Source organism: Neoarius graeffei, chromosome 1, assembly GCF_027579695.1.
Source record: "Neoarius graeffei isolate fNeoGra1 chromosome 1, fNeoGra1.pri, whole genome shotgun sequence".
Classification (NCBI taxonomy): Eukaryota; Metazoa; Chordata; class Actinopteri; order Siluriformes; family Ariidae; genus Neoarius; species Neoarius graeffei.
Window position 1 is genome coordinate 14797309 of NC_083569.1, and position 17600 is coordinate 14814908.

The window sequence follows — 17600 nt, forward strand, 5'->3', positions numbered from 1 at the left end:
TGCTTTGTTGTAAAGCTGTTGTTGGCAGTTACAGCTTTGTGATATCTATAGTAAGAAGTAATTCACTTTTTGCAGCAATTCTGGCCCAGTCCTCTCGACAAATCATTTTTGATTCCCCAAGGTTATTAGGGTCTATCTAATGGACTCACAATTTCAAAATCATTGCTTATCCATGCAAGACTTTCTTGAACGTTTCTGGCTGCGTGTTTGGGGATACATCAGTGCCAAAGGCAGGCTTTTATGAAACTACCAAATAACCTACTCATGAAATTTGCATGTCTAATCATGTACTGTTGGCCTTTGGTGCCCTCATTTGACCAGATAAGGAACTACACTATGACTGCCAAATTAAGCAATAACCATATCTCATGATTCATCCATCCATCTCTCCATCCAGCTATCTACCTATTTTTTCAGTCTGTCCATCTGTCTTTCAGCCTGTCTGTCTTTCAGTTTCTCCACCATCCATCCATCCATCCATCCATCCCAGGCCTCAATGATGCAGCATTCTAAATCTGTATAATAATAAATATTCCCATTACTGTAGCTGAGGTAAGCAATTCCTTTTATGTGTTTCACAAGTAAAGATAAACATGGAAGAACAGCGACAGCTATGCTTGTAAATTCTGTCCCTTAATTGCTGCTTAAAGAAAATGTTCATCAGGCCAGTGTCTCAGAAACAAGCCTTTCAGTATTGAGAGTCTCCTTTTTATTGACTTTGTCACATTCACAACACCAGTAAAAAATAGAGCTCAATTAAATACAGCAAAAATCTGCTCTGCACGGACCAGCATAAAATATATATATGAATGACATTTGTGTCTGTGATCTGGATAATAACAACCTGATCAGAAAAATAAATGGAAATGGTAACATTCTCTTTAAAAAAAAACAAAAAAAACCCAAGCCTAAAGATGTAACGATATTTGATTCTAAAAAAAAAAAAAAAAAAAAAAAAAAAAACTAAACACAGATCTGTGGAAATGAATCAGTGCCATATAGAAACTCAATCACAAAAAAGAGCACATGACCAACAGCATGACACACTGCAAATTAAAACCTTAACTGCATTGAATCACTTGAAGACAACATGACACATTGAAAAGTAAAACTTCATTGCATTGCATCTTGCATTCCTTGATCTTGAGAGAATTGCTTTTAAAAAAAATTAAAAAATAAGAACGCTGGCTTGAATGCAATTTCCTTCCACATTGCATTTCCCTTTCATCACTGTGTTGCAGCTGTGTCACACTGAACTGCAACCACTCTCCAATCACAGCCCCACTGCATCATTTTCCATCTTGTATGTCATTGTTGTCCATATAAAGGAACGCCCTTTTTAGTTTTTATTGCCTCATTGTTTGTCATTCTACTAAGTTTTCCAGAATTACAATTAAAACAAATACTTATATCTCATAGGAGGACGCAGGAGCAATGTTTCAATATTTCAGTGTGGTCCGGCTGCAATACACTGATGAAAGTGAAACTGCATTCAATTTTGAATCAAAGTCAGAACTGAATTCTTTAAAAAAAAAAAAAAAAGAAGCAATCCCTTGCTGATTATTTTTCAAGGACCCTTTTTCCCCCAAAACATTTTTTTCCACCAGTGTGATTGCTTTTTGAGCTGGTATGGAATAGAAACTGGGGCAATGCTGGAGGTTACATGATATTCTGAGGCCATGGGAAGAAGCCAGGCAAGTAAATGAATCCATGCACAGCTTATGAGGTGCAAGTGGGAAATATTCCTCATTGTAGGTACAGCAGTACTGCATAATGATTAAATGTTGATAAAAGCAAAAGTGCGAATGAGAGAATAAGTGAAAACAGAGAGAGAGAGAGAACAGACATGTAAGAAACAACTTAAATTGAATGAATGACTCAAAATACCGGTAAGTGAGTGAATAATTTAAAGGACATGAAAAACACTAGTGTGTGTGTGTGGAAACATGACTGAAAGAGAGTTGGAAATGCAATTTCATTCAGGTACAAGATCAAGCCTTACAACCCCATCACTCTCTCGTTTGACCCACATCCATCCTCTCCTTTACTTTTTTGTACATCTGCCTGAAAAAATAAACCCAGAACTGTTTGATCACGAAGCTTCACTGTTGCTTGGCTCTGGACTTTGCTGACCTACAGAGAGAAAGATAGAGACAGAAAGAGAGAGGCACAACCTTATGTTACCTTATTAACTAATCTGGATTAGTTAAAGGTCAGCTGAGGACCATCTGCTAGACTGTAAACACAGACACACACGTAATTTCATCACGAATGCATTTGTATATACTATTTGCTTGTATACATTACCAGGAGTATCAAAGGATTTGTTTCTTCTTGTGGGAAGTCGTGGCTTTTTCACTGGGGGTTTAGGGTCTGAGGACCTCTCCACAATGCCGGAGCGGTCTTCCTCCATGCCTGAATTAAAGCCTTAACATGCATGCAAATGCACACAGACAATAAAAACTGCATTATACACTGTAATTTTGCCTGGGATTTCTAGTCAACAGAATATCATTAGAATAATAATACAACCCCAATTCCAAAAAAGTTAGGATGCTGTGTAAACTGTAAATAAAAACAGAATGATGATTTGCATATCATAGAAACCCTATGTTTCATTGAAAATAGTACAAAGACGACATGTCAAATGTTCAAACAGATATTTTATTGTTTTTTGAAAAATATATGTTCACTTTGAATTTGATGTCAGCAACACATTTCAGAAAAGTTAGGACGGGGCAACAAAAGACTGAAAAAGTTGTGTAATGCTAAAAAAATTTTTTTTTAAATAAATTTGGTTAATTGGCAACAGGTCAGTAACATGATTGGGTCTAAAAAGAGCATACCAGAGAGGCAGAGTCTCTCAGAAGTAAAGATGGGGAGGGGTTCACCGCTCTGTGAAAGACTGCGTGGGCAAACAGAGCAACAATTTAAGAATAATGTTCCTCAATGTAAAATTGCAAAGAATTTGGGGATCACGTCATCTATGGTACATAAGATCATTAAAAGATTCAGAGAATCAGGGAACTCTCTGTATGCAAGAGACAAGGCTGAAAACTGACATTGGATGTTTGTGATCTTCAGGCCCTCAGGCAACACTGCATTAAAAGCAGACACGTGTCTGTAGTGGAAATCACTGTATGGGCTCAGGAACACTTCAGAAAACCATTGTCTGTGAAAACAGTTCATTACTGCATCCACAAATGCAAGTTAAAACCAGATATAAACAATATCCAGAAACACCACCACCTTCTCTGGGCCCAAGCTCTTTTACGATGGACTGAGGCAAAGTGGAAAATTGTCCCAAAATCTGACAAATCAAAAGTAGAAATTCTTTGTAAAAATCATGGACACCACTTACTTCAGGCTAAAGAGGAAGGGGGGCCATCCAGCTTGTTAGCAGTGCACAGATCAAAAGCCAGCATCTGTGATGGTATGAGGGGGCATTAGTGCACATGACATGGGTAGCTTGTACATCTGGGAAGGCATCATTAATGCTGAATGATATGAACACGTTTCAGAGCAATATGCTGCCATCCAGACAAAATCTTTTTCAGGTAAGGCCTTCCTTCTTTCAGCAAGACAATGCCAAACTGCTTTCTGCACATATTAAAACTGCATGTCTCCGTAATAAGAGTCCAGGTGCTAAACTGGCCTGCCTGCAGTCCAGACCTGTCTCCCATTTGAAACATTGGGTGCATTCTGAAGAGCAAAATACGACAAAGGAGACCCTGAACTGTTGAGCAATTGAAATTGTATATCAGGCAAAAATGGGATGACATTTTCTCTTTCAAAACTACAGCGGTTGCTCTCCTCAGTCCCCAAATGTTTACAGAGTGTTGTTAAAAGTAAAGGTGATACAACACAGTAGTAAACATGCCCCTGTCCCAGCTTTTCTGAAATGTGTTGCTGACATCAAATTCAAAATGAGCATATATTTTTCACAAAACAAAATTTCTCAGTTTCAACATTTGATATGTTGCCTTTGTACTATTTTCAATGAAATATAGGGTTTCCATGATTTGCAAATTATCACATTCTGTTTTCATTTACAGTTTACACAATGTCCCAGCATTTTTGGAATTGGGGTTATAAGTGAGAAGACGACTTACCTGCCTCACAGGAGTTGGCCTTTCGATTCCTGTGAATTTTTGTGGCCACTCCACTTGAGTCTTCCTCTGCACCTAGCCATACATACCATCATCATCATTAACATCATGTTCTTGCTTATGGATAAAACTAGTAGCTGTATAGAGTGGATATAAAAATAATACACACCTCTGTTAAAATTGCAGGACATGAAAAATAAAAAAGAAACCAATTCAAATCATGCCAGATCTTTTTCCATCTTTAATGTGATATAACAATTCACAAAATTCAACTGAAAAACAAATAGAAATGCATTCAATATTTACTGCTCAAATAGCAATTATTCTCTCATCAATCCAGTGATTCAGATTAACACCAAATAAAGATCAGCTGCTTCTCTAGGTAGGATGTTCTTGACATCATCTTGGTTTCATGCCACTGCTGACGTCATGGTCCACAAAGAGCTTCCAAAGCATATACTGAATCTCACGGTCAAAATACATCGATCAGGTGAGGGGAAACAAAAGAATTTCCAAAACATTAGATTGGTTCAGGGCGGCACAGTGGTGTAGTGGTTAGCACTGTCGCCTCACAGTAAGAAGGTCCTGGGTTCTTGAGGGCCTTTCTGTGTGGAGTTTGCATGCTCTCCCTGTGTCTGTGGGGTTTTCCTCTGGGTGCTCCGGTTTCCCCCACAGTCCAAAGACATGCAGGTTAGGTTAATTGGTGGCTCTAAATTGACTGTAGGTGTGAATGGTTGGTTGTCTCTATGTCAGCCCTGCGATAACCTGGCAACTTGTTCAGGGTGTACCCCGCCTCTCGCCCATTGTCAACTGGGATAGGCTCCAGCTTGCCTGCGACCTTGTAGAACAGGATAAGCGGCTAGAGATAATGGATGGATGATTGGTTCAAGCATGGACATCGTGAAGGCCATCATCAGCAAATGGAGAAAACAGGGCACCAAAATTCAAAAACAAAGTACAAGCACAAAAAGAAAACTGATCATGGGAACTGCCAAGAGACCTATAGCAACATTAAAGAAAGTTGCAGGAATATCTAGCAAGTACTGGCCACTCCATGAATGTGACAATGCAAACATGTTCTGCACATGTTTGGGCTATGGAGTAGTTGTATGGGTATGAGATGAGATGGGTATGAGAGTAGCAGAGACCTACTTGGATCAAAAGTGAAGGCTACATCAGGGGGCAGAGCCTTTTCTTACAAAGCCCCACAGTTATGGAACAGCCTTCCAGGTAGTGTTCAGGACTCATACACAGTCTCAGTGTATAAGTCTAGGCTGAAAACATGTCTGTTTAGTTAAGCCTTTTGTTAATAGTTTTATTAGGTAAAGGGGTCGATCTGGAGGGTCCTCAGGCATAAAGTGTTTGGTAAACTGGGATGTATGGATGCTGTCAGCCCCCCACTCACTCACTTGGGTTTGTTGACAGTTTATTGGCTGGCTGCTTTATGTCCCGGGGCTCCCTCATGTCTGTGTTACCTTCTGGCTCGCCCCTTTTAGTTATGCTGTCATAGTTAGTTTTGCCAGAGTCCGTGCTTGCACTCAGCACAAAATGTATACTGTTCTTACTCATCAGGTAACACTGGGCATACCTAACAACCTGTCCCCCCCCCCCCCCCCCCACACACACACTGTCTGTCCCTCTGAGTTACATGTCAATCCTGAGATCAAGATGCTGACCTCTTCTGCTAATTGGACCTGCCTGATCCATCCTGATGCCCTACGTCTGGCTGGAGTCTCATCACATTGCTCCTGTGGAGGACGGCCCCATATGGACAGTCGAAATTCGCACTTGGAAGGTGGCTCTGGGCACTTACAAGTAATGCTTTTATGGCTGAGGACTACAGTTAACATGCTAACTCTAGGACTGCAGTTGTCATGAACAGTTTTGCACTCAAGTTTCCATCAATGAACAGTTTATAACTTCAACAAAATACACTTCATGTTAAAACTATAATGAATTTCCTGGTTTCACAGTTATACATTGTGACCCTATAGGACACCATTATAGAAACAAGTTACTTATAATCACATTATCTGTTATCACCCAAATGAGGATGGGTTCCCTTTTGAGTCTGGTTCCTCTTATATTCTTTTTATATTTGTATATGTAAATACTTAATTTATCTAGAAATTTTCTCTATTTCTTTTCTCTGTTTATCTGTAATGATGCTGCTGGAATCTTAATTTCCCTGAGGGAACCCGCCCAAAGGGATCAATAAAGTTTTTTCTAATCTAATCTTGAGGTTTCTTCCTCATGTCGTCTGAGGGAGTTTTTCCTTGCCACCATTGGGGATAAAATTAGTTCATGTTTAAAGTCTTTAAATTTCTGTAAAGCTGCTTTGTGACAATGTCTATTGTTAAAATTGTGGGTGGCACGGTGGTGTAGTGGTTAGCATGGTCACCTCACAGCAAGAAGGTTCCGGGGTCGAACCCAGAAGCCGGCGAGTGCCTTTCTGTGTGGAGTTTGCATGTTCTCCCCGTGTCTGCGTGGGTTTCCTTCAGGTGCTCCGTCTTCCCCCACAATCCAAAGACATGCAGTTAGGTTGACATGGGGCGGCCTTGGGCTGAGGTGCCAAACCCCTGACTGCTCCCCGGGCTGTCCACTGCTCTGGGTGTGCGTGTTCACTGCTTCAGATGGGTTAAATGCAGAGGATGAATTTCACTGTGCTTGAAGTGTGCATGTGACAAATAAAGGTTTTGTCACGCCGGGATCAGGGATTGAACCCGGGTCGCTGGAGTGGTAGGCAATTTACCAGCTCAGTGAGCTAATCAGGGGACTCAAGTGCAGAGGGATAGTATTCTTCAAAAAATGTATTGACAAACTCTGGAACGCTCAGAAGATAGGAGAAAAGTAAACTTAAAAATATCCAACAACTTAGATCCAGAAAACAACCAAAAATAGTCCAAGAGCACAGAGGCAAAAAGGTAAAAAACAACCAAGTCCAAAAAGGAAAAATTCAAACACAAGGGCAGAGAGGCTTCGAAATACACAAAACTTTTGAACAGCAAAAAGCAAAGGTTACCAAAAATAGTCCAAGAGCACAGAGGCAAAAAGGTAAAATACAACCAAGTCCAAAAAGTAAAAATTCAAACACAAGGGCAGAGGGGCTTCAAAATGCAAAAAACTTTCGAACGGCAAAGTGAAGGTTTCACTCACCAACAAATCCCAAAGACTCAGTGAAGGCAAACACAACAGAGCCAGTATAAATACAAGGACAAATTGATCACATGACCACCCAAAAAAAAGAAAAGAAAAACACAGAGGCACAATAGCGGCCACTAGAGACTAAATCAGTCTTAAGTCCTAACAGGTTTCTTCTTCTTCTTAAAAGCGCGATAAAAAAAATAATAAACTTGACTAGTATGCGTGGTTAAACAGAGGTCCTTTTCACAGGAAAAAAAGCAAGCAAATGTTCAATGCAAAATGTGTACTGGTCTGATAAGACCAAGGTAGAAGCTTTTGATGCATAATTCTAAAAGGTGCTAAAACAAGACTCAGATCACCCATCATACCCACAGTGAAGCATGGTGGTGGCAGGATCGTACTATGAGGCTGCTACTCTTCAGCTGGGACTAGGACTCTAGTCAGCTATTTTGGCATTAAAAACTGCAGGCAGCTGTTAGACAGGTGAAGATGAAGAAAAATGTTACCTTCTAGCATTATGAGTGTTGTATTGTTGCAATAGCTTTCCTGCACAACACTCTTCTGTTGTCTTCTTATTGTCATGCACTCATCTCACGCCATTGCGTATCTGCACTTTATGTAGTCCTGTGTACTGTACTACTATACTGTAATGTGTTGCACTATGGTCCTGGGGAAAACTCACATGATTGGACAAATCCAAGAAATCAGAAATTCTATACACTTCAAGCCTGTAGTTTGCTATATCACATCAAAGGTGGAAAAAAGGTGACATGATATATCTTGGTTTTATTTTTTACATCACAAAACCTACAAAAATGTTTTATATCAACTCTATAGCTTCAAAGCTAAATTTGAACACATAAAGAAAGCATCTGATTTGAATTTACTGTACCTTGAGTGACGGGAGAATCTACCGATCTGGATGTAGGCTTGGGACGGGCAGGTCGTACAGGAGACTGTACTTGATTCTCGGCAGTAGATTTTGCCGGTGAATTATCTAGCTGGGGAACGACATTTAAAACTAAAATGAATTGATCATTTATGACCTAGTAACATACACACCAATTAATGCATGCTATACACCTTTTCAGAGATGGGAGGAGTTTGTCCTTCTGCTTTTTGCTTTTGCGCTTCCTGGATGTCCTCTTTTTCATCGCCCACATCTCGATCTCCTTCATCATCCTCTTCATCAGCATTCTCTTCTAAAACAGCATAAAGTTAAAGAACATTAAGCACCAACAGACCGAAAGAACAAGAACATTAGTCGTGATTACACCTGGAGTTTTTGTAGATAGCTTGAATTTGTTATAGCATTGAGGTTTGTTTTTCTAACATTTTTATTTCTAAATCCAACCTCATCATCATCTTAAGCACATTTCAACAGTTTCTGTCTGACATTACATTTGCTTTGGTTTGCTTGTATTAGTTGCGGGATCATTTTTGCAGGACATGTCAAGTCACATCTATCATACAAATGAACATTCGCATTATTATTATTAAAACACCTGTATTATCAGAGTTCTCCTCCAGATGGTGCTGTCTTGTGTTCCCCAGTCTCGGCTTGCTACTCTGAGGAGGCGGCTCGGGTCTCTGCTGCGATTGCACGCTCAATTCCTCCTCCAACTGAGTGGAGGAGGAGTTTGAACCCTGGACATGTGGCTCATCTTGATTGTCTTTAGGAGCTTTCTGTCCTTTATTGTCTCTGTTTGCAGGGACAGTGATACCCGGGGAGATGAACACGTCACTGTATTCATGTGACTGATGAGGAAGAGAGAGGATGCATATTATATTTTATACACACACACACACACACACACACACACACCGCTTATCTATCAGGGTCATGGGGGAAGCTGGAGCCAATCCCAGCTGACTTCAAGTGAGAGGTGGGTTCATCCTGGGCAGGTTGGCAATCTATCACAAGGCTAACACAGAGATGAACAATGATTCACACTCACACCTATGGGCAATTTAAGAGTAGCCAGTTGACCGAATCTGCATGTCTTTGGGCTGTGGGAGGAAACCAGAGTACCAGGAGAAAATCCATGCAGGCATGTTGGCCATGAAGAACCATATATATATATATATATATATATATATATATATATATATATTACATTACACACACAAACGGATAGATTTATATAGAATTTTTCCCGTGGTGAAAAACTTAAAGCACTGACAAAAGAGACTCTTTCCAAAAATATTAAGCAAACATCTCTCTTGTTTAAAAACAAACAAACAAAAAAATCCAGTCAGGCGGAGTGGATCATCATTCAAGTCCCTGTGCAAGCTGTTACTATAGAAACAAGATCAGAAGGAGTGTGTTAATATAAACCTTGAAGCTGGGACTACTACCGTCATTGCAGAGCTGCAGTTATAGCAAATTAATCAACTTTGTGTCAAACAGTCAACTGTGCTGTGGTACAATAATGCGTATAATAATATTCTATGTGAATTTTTTTTATCAGCTGAAATGGAGCTTACTTGTGTGATGCAGGAGGGGCTCACTGCCCCCATCCCTGGCAGCAGTATGCCATAAAAAGTTCGGCCTGAGATCTGAGGAGGTTTTTGATCTCCTGGGCTGCCATTGGCTTCCTCTTGGAAATCCTTAGGGTGGTGAATGACCGAGTACAGGTTCTCTGTACCAGCGCTGCAATTTAAAGACATACAGTTGTGGTCAGAAGTTTACATACAGTGACATGAATGTCATCTTGAATATGAATGTCATGGCAATATTTGGGCTTTCAATGATTTCTCTGAACTGTTCTTTTTCTATGGCAGAATGATTGCACAATTTTCTTTGGGTTTTCTGAAATCAGCACGGTAAAAAATTGACATACAGTCATTTAGATCTGAGATCAGATCTGAGAAAGAGGATCGCAGATGTACACAACTCAGGAATGTCTCTTAGAGCCATTTCTAAACAACTGCAGATCCCAAGGTCAGTTCAAACAATTGTATGTAAGTTACTGGGAGGTGTAGTCACTTTGCCAAGCCACTTTGCTTCAAGAAAACCAAACTGTCACCCTTAGTTGAAAGGAACTTGGTTCGGATGGTCAGGAACAACCCAGGAACCACCATGGCACAGCGCTGCCATGAACTGGAAGCTGATGAATCACTGTCTACAGTTCAGTGAGATTTATATCACCATGGACTAAGAGACTGCTATCCAAGAAATAACGCCCTGCTCTAAAATTGACACCTTCAAGCTTAACTAAAGTTTGCAACTGACAACATGGACAAAGAAAAAGCTGTATGGTCACATGAGACAAAGATTGAGTTGTTTAGCCACAATGACCACGATGTACCATCTGGTGGTGGTGGTAGCAGCATCATGCTCTGGGGCTGTTTTACAGCCAGTGGAACTGGTTCATTGCACAAAGTGGATGGAATAATGAAGGAGGACTACCTCAGAATTCTTCAGCATAACCTCAAACCATTGGAAACTTGAACATGATTGGGAGTTACAACAGGATAATGAACCCAAACCCACATCAGAGCTGGTTGTGGAGGATAAAGCAGACTAACATTAAGCTTAAAACAAGCCCTGACTTCAACCCTATTGAAAATATATGGACCATGCTTATAAGTCGAGTCCATGCCAAGAACAAAAACAACAACAACAAAAAAACAAACAAATTTAATTGAACTCTACCAATTCTACCATGAAGAGTCATGAAATATCCAACCAGAATTCTGTCAGAAGCTTGTTCATGATAAACAGAAAATGTTTGGTCAAGGTGACTCTTGCGAAGAGACATTTTACCCAAATATTAGGTGTGCTGTACGTAAATTTTTGACCCTGTATGTATACTTTTGACCCTGGGTTGATTTAAAAAAAAAACAAAGAAAATTGTGCACCAAATTCTGTTTTTTTTTAAAGATGTATGCTGTACAATCATTCTGACACAGAAAAAGAACAGTTCAGAGAAATCATTGAAAGCCCAAACATTGCCATGACATTCATATGTCATGGCATTCATGTCACTGTAGGTAAACTTCTGACCACAACTGTATTATTACCATAAACACAACCTCTGGATGTTTTTGACATAGTAACTTTACATATATGAAACCAGACTGTGTTTACCAACAGCACACTGTAATTCACATGTGGTGAGGAGATACACTCACCGGCCACTTTATTAGGAACATTGTTCTCTAATCAGCCAATCCCTTGACAGCAGCACAACGCATCAAATCATGCAGATACAAATCAAGAGCTTCAGTTAAGGATCACTTCAAATATCAGAATGGGAAAAATTGTGATCTCTGTGACTTTCACTGCGGCATTGGTGTTGGTGCCATATGGACTGGTTTGAGTATTTCAAAAACTACTCATCTCCTGGGGTTTTCACACACAACAGTCTCTAAAGTTTGCATGGAGTTGTGTGAAAAACAAAAAACATTGAGTGAGCAACAGTTCTGTGGGTGGAAACAAACGCCTTGTTGATAAGAGAGGTCAGAGGAAAATGGCCAGATTGGTTTAAGCTGCCAGGAAGGATATAGCAACTCATATAATCACTCTTTACAACCGTAGTGAGCATAAAAGCATCTCAGCATGCAACAGCAGAAGACCACACAGGGTTCCACTCCTGGCAGCCAAGAAAAGGAATCTTACAATCAAGAAGTAGTTCCTATTAAAGTGGCTGGTGTTTGTACTTTAGGACATGCGACACTTAAATGAGGAATGCTGGTGGAAAATAAGCAAATAGATTGACAAATATAAGCATGCTTAACCTTTATACGGGCAGAGGTAGACAGTAACAAAGTACATTTACTTGAGTACTGTATATACTCATTTACTTGAGTACTGGAAATAACGCTAACTCTACCTCACATTAGGCCACACCTGGCCACACCACCAGAGGTGGACAGTAATGAAGTACATTTACTTGAATACTGTACTTAAGTACACTTTGAGTATCTGTACTTTACTTAAATATATTTTTTTTAATCTTATGACTTTAATTTCACTACATTTGAAAGACAAATATCGTACTTTTTACTCCACTACATTTCTATCAAGGTTCTCATTACTCGTTACTATCAAGCAGCTTTGAAAGTGGATGTTTTTTCTTTTCTAAAACATGATTGGTTTTAATGCAGGTGACACTGAGACAGCCGATCAGTAATCACTAGGGTCACGTCACGTCCATAGACTGTATAAAATCAAGATCAATGATTTCTCAGCAGCATTATTTAACACGATCAGTTGATAGCAGAATGGAAGGAGGCGGTTCTTCTGGGGAATGCATGCACCCATGGCCATACCTAGAACCCATGTTTCAGTTTTCTGAAAGGATTAAAGATTTGTTTAATCCATAGAAAGTCATTTGACTAACCAGACTGCATAGCTATTGCAACATTATCGCTAGCTGTAAAAGCACAGACAACTTCATTGCAAGCTTTTTCTTGGAATAAAACGTTTACATACGTCAATATACTTCCGCAAGTTGGACAGCGAGTTTTTGTAGGCCGTGATGTGGTTTGTTTTAGGTAAACTAAAACAAACCACATCACGGCCTACAAAAACTCGCTGTCCAACTTGCGGAAGTATATTGACGTATGTAAACGTTTTATTCCAAGAAAAAGCTTGCAATGAAGTTGTCTGTGCTTTTACAGCTAGCGATAATGTTGCAATAGCTATGCAGTCTGGTTAGTCAAATGACTTTCTATGGATTTGCCCGCCAAATTGCCATAACCTTGTCCACGGCTAACGTTAACACATGTTCATTAACAGTGTTCAAGTTAACTTGAACACTGTTAGTTGGCATGTAAAAATTGAGTTACGCTAACATTAACTTATCTGAAATCCTTTCAGAAATGTGTTTTAGCATAATCTTGCCAAATAAACAATGTAGAAATCTCTCTTTTCTAGTAACGTTAGCTATGATTTTGAGGTTGAAAAGAGTTTGCTAGCATGACAGGTGGAGCTTCACTGACTAGCTGGCTTAACGTTAAACCACCATGATGGCACAGCATGCATTCATTTTGTGAATTCACAAAATAATCCAGTTGGTTGCTTCAGAGGCGTGAGGTATTATAAGTGTTGTGTCAATAATACAGCAGAGCGTTGACAGAAAATGTACTTTTAACACTTAAGTATTTTTAAAAGCAAGTACTTCAGTACTTTAACTTAAGTAAAAAATTGACTGGATAACTTTCACTTGTATCGGAGTAACATTTAACCAGTGGGATCTGTACTTTGACTTAAGTAATGAAGCTGGGTACTTTGTCCACCTCTGTACATGGGCTTCCATTTCAAATCTATTGTAACAAACCTGATGGTTGGATGGATGGATGGATGGGTGAAAACTATATAAAATGAATGAAATTTAAAGAAACAACAAAAAAAAGTAAAATAAATTGAGGCACACAGCTTTGTATGAGTGAATGCAGCTTTCTATGCTATCTCTGTTTACCAGTTGAGGGCAAAATATATTTATACCCTTCGTGCAAAAATGAAGACAACAAGAAAACCTTTAACAAAACATTTAGTTAGGTTTGACAGATGCTTCGTCATCACCACCAGCAACAAAAATAGTCAGAAAAATCTTTCCATATTGCTATTTATGGTGAAACAATTACTGTACAAGTCTATCATGTTGATGGTGGATTGGCTGGATAATGATGTCCCAGGGTGCCCTCATGCCTGTGTTACCTTCTGGCTCTCTCTTTTTTCATTGTGTTGTCATAGATAGACCTACCAGAGTCCCTGCTAGCAATCTGCTTACAGACTACACCTATTTAAACCACTGCAGGATGATAGCATATGTAATAATAATCTGCATCATATCAAATTCTCTCTCTGTTACACTGAATATATACTCCTGACACCTGATTCCATATCCTATTGTGGTTGTGTGATGCTCACCTACTCACTGATGTGGACGAATAGCCAAAAGAGTACTGAAAAACACTTCAGGACCAAGTCTCACCCTTGCTTCAGTGATTAACCTGAACCTGGATAGTTTAGATTTGTTCTGAAGCACTGCTGTTGCGATCAACTGTCCTTATGTGGTTTCAGGGAATTTTTTCTTGCCACTTGAACCTCTGGCTTGCTCATGAGGACTATACTGTAACTCTACACCCTAGTTTCTGTAAAGCTGCTTCATCTATTCAATATCACTTCAAAAGTTTGCATCTCCCTTTATGAACATTTTCTAAATGTGCCTGAATGATTTATATACACTCTAATAACTTGTAACTTGCCCACTCCCTGCCTTTACAGCTGCCTCTAGGCTTCTTTCATATCCTCACAGCAGCTATTGATCTGATGTAAGTAGCACGACTGGATGATATTTCTGAGAAATGACAGATGAGAAATGAGGACACAGCAGTATGAATATAAGGAGACAACCTATATTCATGGCTCAGTATACTGCATATTGTATGTGCTTTTACATCCTAACAAAACGGAAAAAAAAAGATGCTTGTCGATATGATTTGGAGGGGGAAAAAGCGTACTTGGTGCGACATTCATCCCCACACACTTCCCCCTGGATTGCAGGCACTGGCTCTTGATATGATGCAGAGTAACGGTTCTTCCTGAATCCTGAAAAGATGGACAGCACATTGCGCCTCTTCTTCCGCCTCAGAGATTGGGCATGATGAGAGGACAATTGACTGTACAACAGACAAAGACAACAGAAAGGCTCTGAAAGAGGTCGTTATGCTAAGATAACTAGCATTGCCTCTGATATGGTGATATTTTCTCTCAGGAAGGAGTTTCCAGTATCAGTACTTAGTAACAGTCAGAGGTAAAGCTGTAACCAGGTTTTCAGACACAGGAAAGTCTTCACAGGAAAGGAGTTTGAGGTTTATAGTTTCTCATAACATGACAAGATTTGTCTTTTATCAGCTTCAACAGACAGAAACAAATGTTAGCATCAGCAAACTGCTGGAGTTTAAGAGGAATAGCCCCCAAGCATACGTCATCACTTGTTTATCGCAATGCATTATGGAGGATAGCCGGGGTCGGTGGTTGTGCAATATAGTGGATGCTAGATTAATTTTATGTGAGAGCAATGTGAGAGGGGCAATTTTGCTGTGCTCTGTCGTGGAAGACAATGAAATTTGTGATTTAAAGAGGTGGATAACATGCAGGAAAATCGGAATCCAAATCAAGCTTGGTGAGAAGGTAAGACATAAGTGACAAGAATTCGTACAACCGAGAGACTGACTGAGTCTACCACACTGTACGACAACTACATCAAATCTCAGAATGTCTTATCAAAACATTTATAAATTAGTGATTAGTTAAATAAAACTTGACATCAGGAAACATTACAAAAAAAAAAAATCGGAAACCTGCTGATCTGCCATGTCATGTTCAGTATAAATGTGTTTACTTCAATAAATGCCACTAGTGAGGTACACTGAACATTATACATACCTGAAAGAGAACCCTTCATGGTTTGGGAGTTTTATCAGTCCGACAGGCTCGTTCAGCTGCTGAGTGCTTTGGTATGTTGAGAGGCAAAGGCCAAAGAATCCTTCTTTGCTTTACAAGCTTTGGAATATCGCTAGTTTCAGACGATGAACAGTGCCGATTGTTATAATCTTCTATAACCAAAGGCCATTCCGCAGACCATGGAAATATTGCTGGGTCACATTTTAAGTACAACCCCGATTCCAAAAAAGTTGGGACAAAAGTACAAATTGTACATAAAAACGGAATGCAATAATTTACAAATCTCAAAAACTGATATTGTATTCACAACAGAACATAGACAACATATCAAATGTCGAAAGTGAGACATTTTGAAATTTCATGCCAAATATTGGCTCATTTGAAATTTCATGACAGCAGCACATCTCAAAAAAGTTGGGACAGGGGCAAGAAGAGGCTGGAAAAGTTAAAAGGTACAAAAAAGGAACAGCTGGAGGACCAAATTTCAACTCATTAGGTTAATTGGCAATAGGTCATTAACATGACTGGATATAAAAAGAGCATCTTGGAGTGGCAGCGGCTCTCAGAAGTGAAGATGGGAAGAGGATCACCAATCCCCCAAATTCTGCACCGACAAATAGTGGAGCAATATCAGAAAGGAGTTCGACAGTGTAAAATTGCAAAGAGTTTGAACATATCATCTACAGTGCATAATATCATCAAAAGATTCAGAGAATCTGGAAGAATCTCTGTGCGTAAGAATCAAGGCCGGAAAACCATACTGGGTGCCCGTGATCTTCGGGCCCTTAGACGGCACTGCATCACATACAGGCATGCTTCTGTATTGGAAATCACAAAATGGGCTCAGGAATATTTCCAGAGAACATTATCTGTGAACACAATTCACCGTGCCATCCGCCATTGCCAGCTAAAAGTCTATAGTTTAAAGAAGAAGCCGTATCTAAACATTATCCAGAAGCGCAGACGTCTTCTCTGGGCCAAGGCTCATTTAAAATGGACTGTGGCAAAGTGGAAAACCGTTCTGTGGTCAGAAGAATCAAAATTTGAAGTTCTTTATGGAAATCAGGGACGCCGTGTCACTCGGACTAAAGAGGAGAAGGACGACCCAAGTTCTTATCAGCGCTCAGTTCAGAAGCCTGCATCTCTGATGGTATGGGGTTGCATTAGTGCATGTGGCATGGGCAGCTTACACATCTGGAAAGACACCATCAATGCTGAAAGGTATATCCAGGTTCTAGAGCAACATATGCTCCCATCCAGACGACGTCTTTTTCAGGGAAGACCTTGCATTTTCCAACATGACAATGCCAAACCACATACTGCATCAATCACAGCATCATGGCTGCGTAGAAGAAGGGTCTGGGTACTGAGCTGGCCAGCCTGCAGTCCAGATCTTTCACCCACATTTGGCGCATCATAAAACGGAAGATATGACAAAAAAGACCTAAGACAGTTGAGCAAGTAGAATCCTACATTAGACAAGAATGGGTTAACATTCCTATCCCTAAACTTGAGCAACTTGTCTCCTCAGTCCCCAGACATTTACAGACTGTTGTAAAGAGAAAAGGGGATGTCTCACAGTGGTAAACATGGCCTTGTCCCAACTTTTTTGAGATGTGTTGTTGTCATGAAATTTAAAATCACCTAATTTTTCTCTTTAAATGATACATTTTCTCAGTTTAAACATGTGATATGTCATCTATGTTCTATTCTGAATAAAATATGGAATTTTGAAACTTCCACATCATTGCATTCCGTTTTTATTTACAATTTGTACTTTGTCCCAACTTTTTTGGAATTGGGGTTGTACATCTTTTTCCCCACCAGAGAAATGTAAGCTAGAAACACTTGTCCATTTCGATTCAGTTTGAAGGTTTTCGTTGCGGATTAAACTTATCCATTTCTTCTCTTCAACTGTCAGCTGATAA

At 39.7% G+C, this 17600-nt stretch overlaps 1 protein-coding gene across 2 annotated transcripts in view; it reads right to left on the reverse strand.

Annotated features, from left to right (window-relative positions):
• Positions 1-974: 974 nt before the first annotated feature.
• The window catches only part of carmil3 (capping protein regulator and myosin 1 linker 3), a 176091-nt gene continuing 159465 nt past the window's right edge, over positions 975-17600 (reverse strand). Inside the window, exons 33-40 of one of the 2 annotated variants that reach the window (XM_060929877.1) lie at positions 14727-14885; positions 9741-9906; positions 8759-9011; positions 8337-8455; positions 8146-8254; positions 4113-4184; positions 2308-2427; positions 975-2133 (exon numbers count right to left, since the gene is read on the reverse strand). In XM_060929877.1, coding sequence (XP_060785860.1) covers positions 2093-2133; positions 2308-2427; positions 4113-4184; positions 8146-8254; positions 8337-8455; positions 8759-9011; positions 9741-9906; positions 14727-14885 — 1039 coding nt within the window. In that variant the 3' untranslated portion in view covers positions 975-2092. Of the gene's footprint in view, positions 2134-2307; positions 2428-4112; positions 4185-8145; positions 8255-8336; positions 8456-8758; positions 9012-9740; positions 9907-14726; positions 14886-17600 lie in introns of those variants that run through there. The other variant, XM_060929887.1, reaches the window with a different exon arrangement.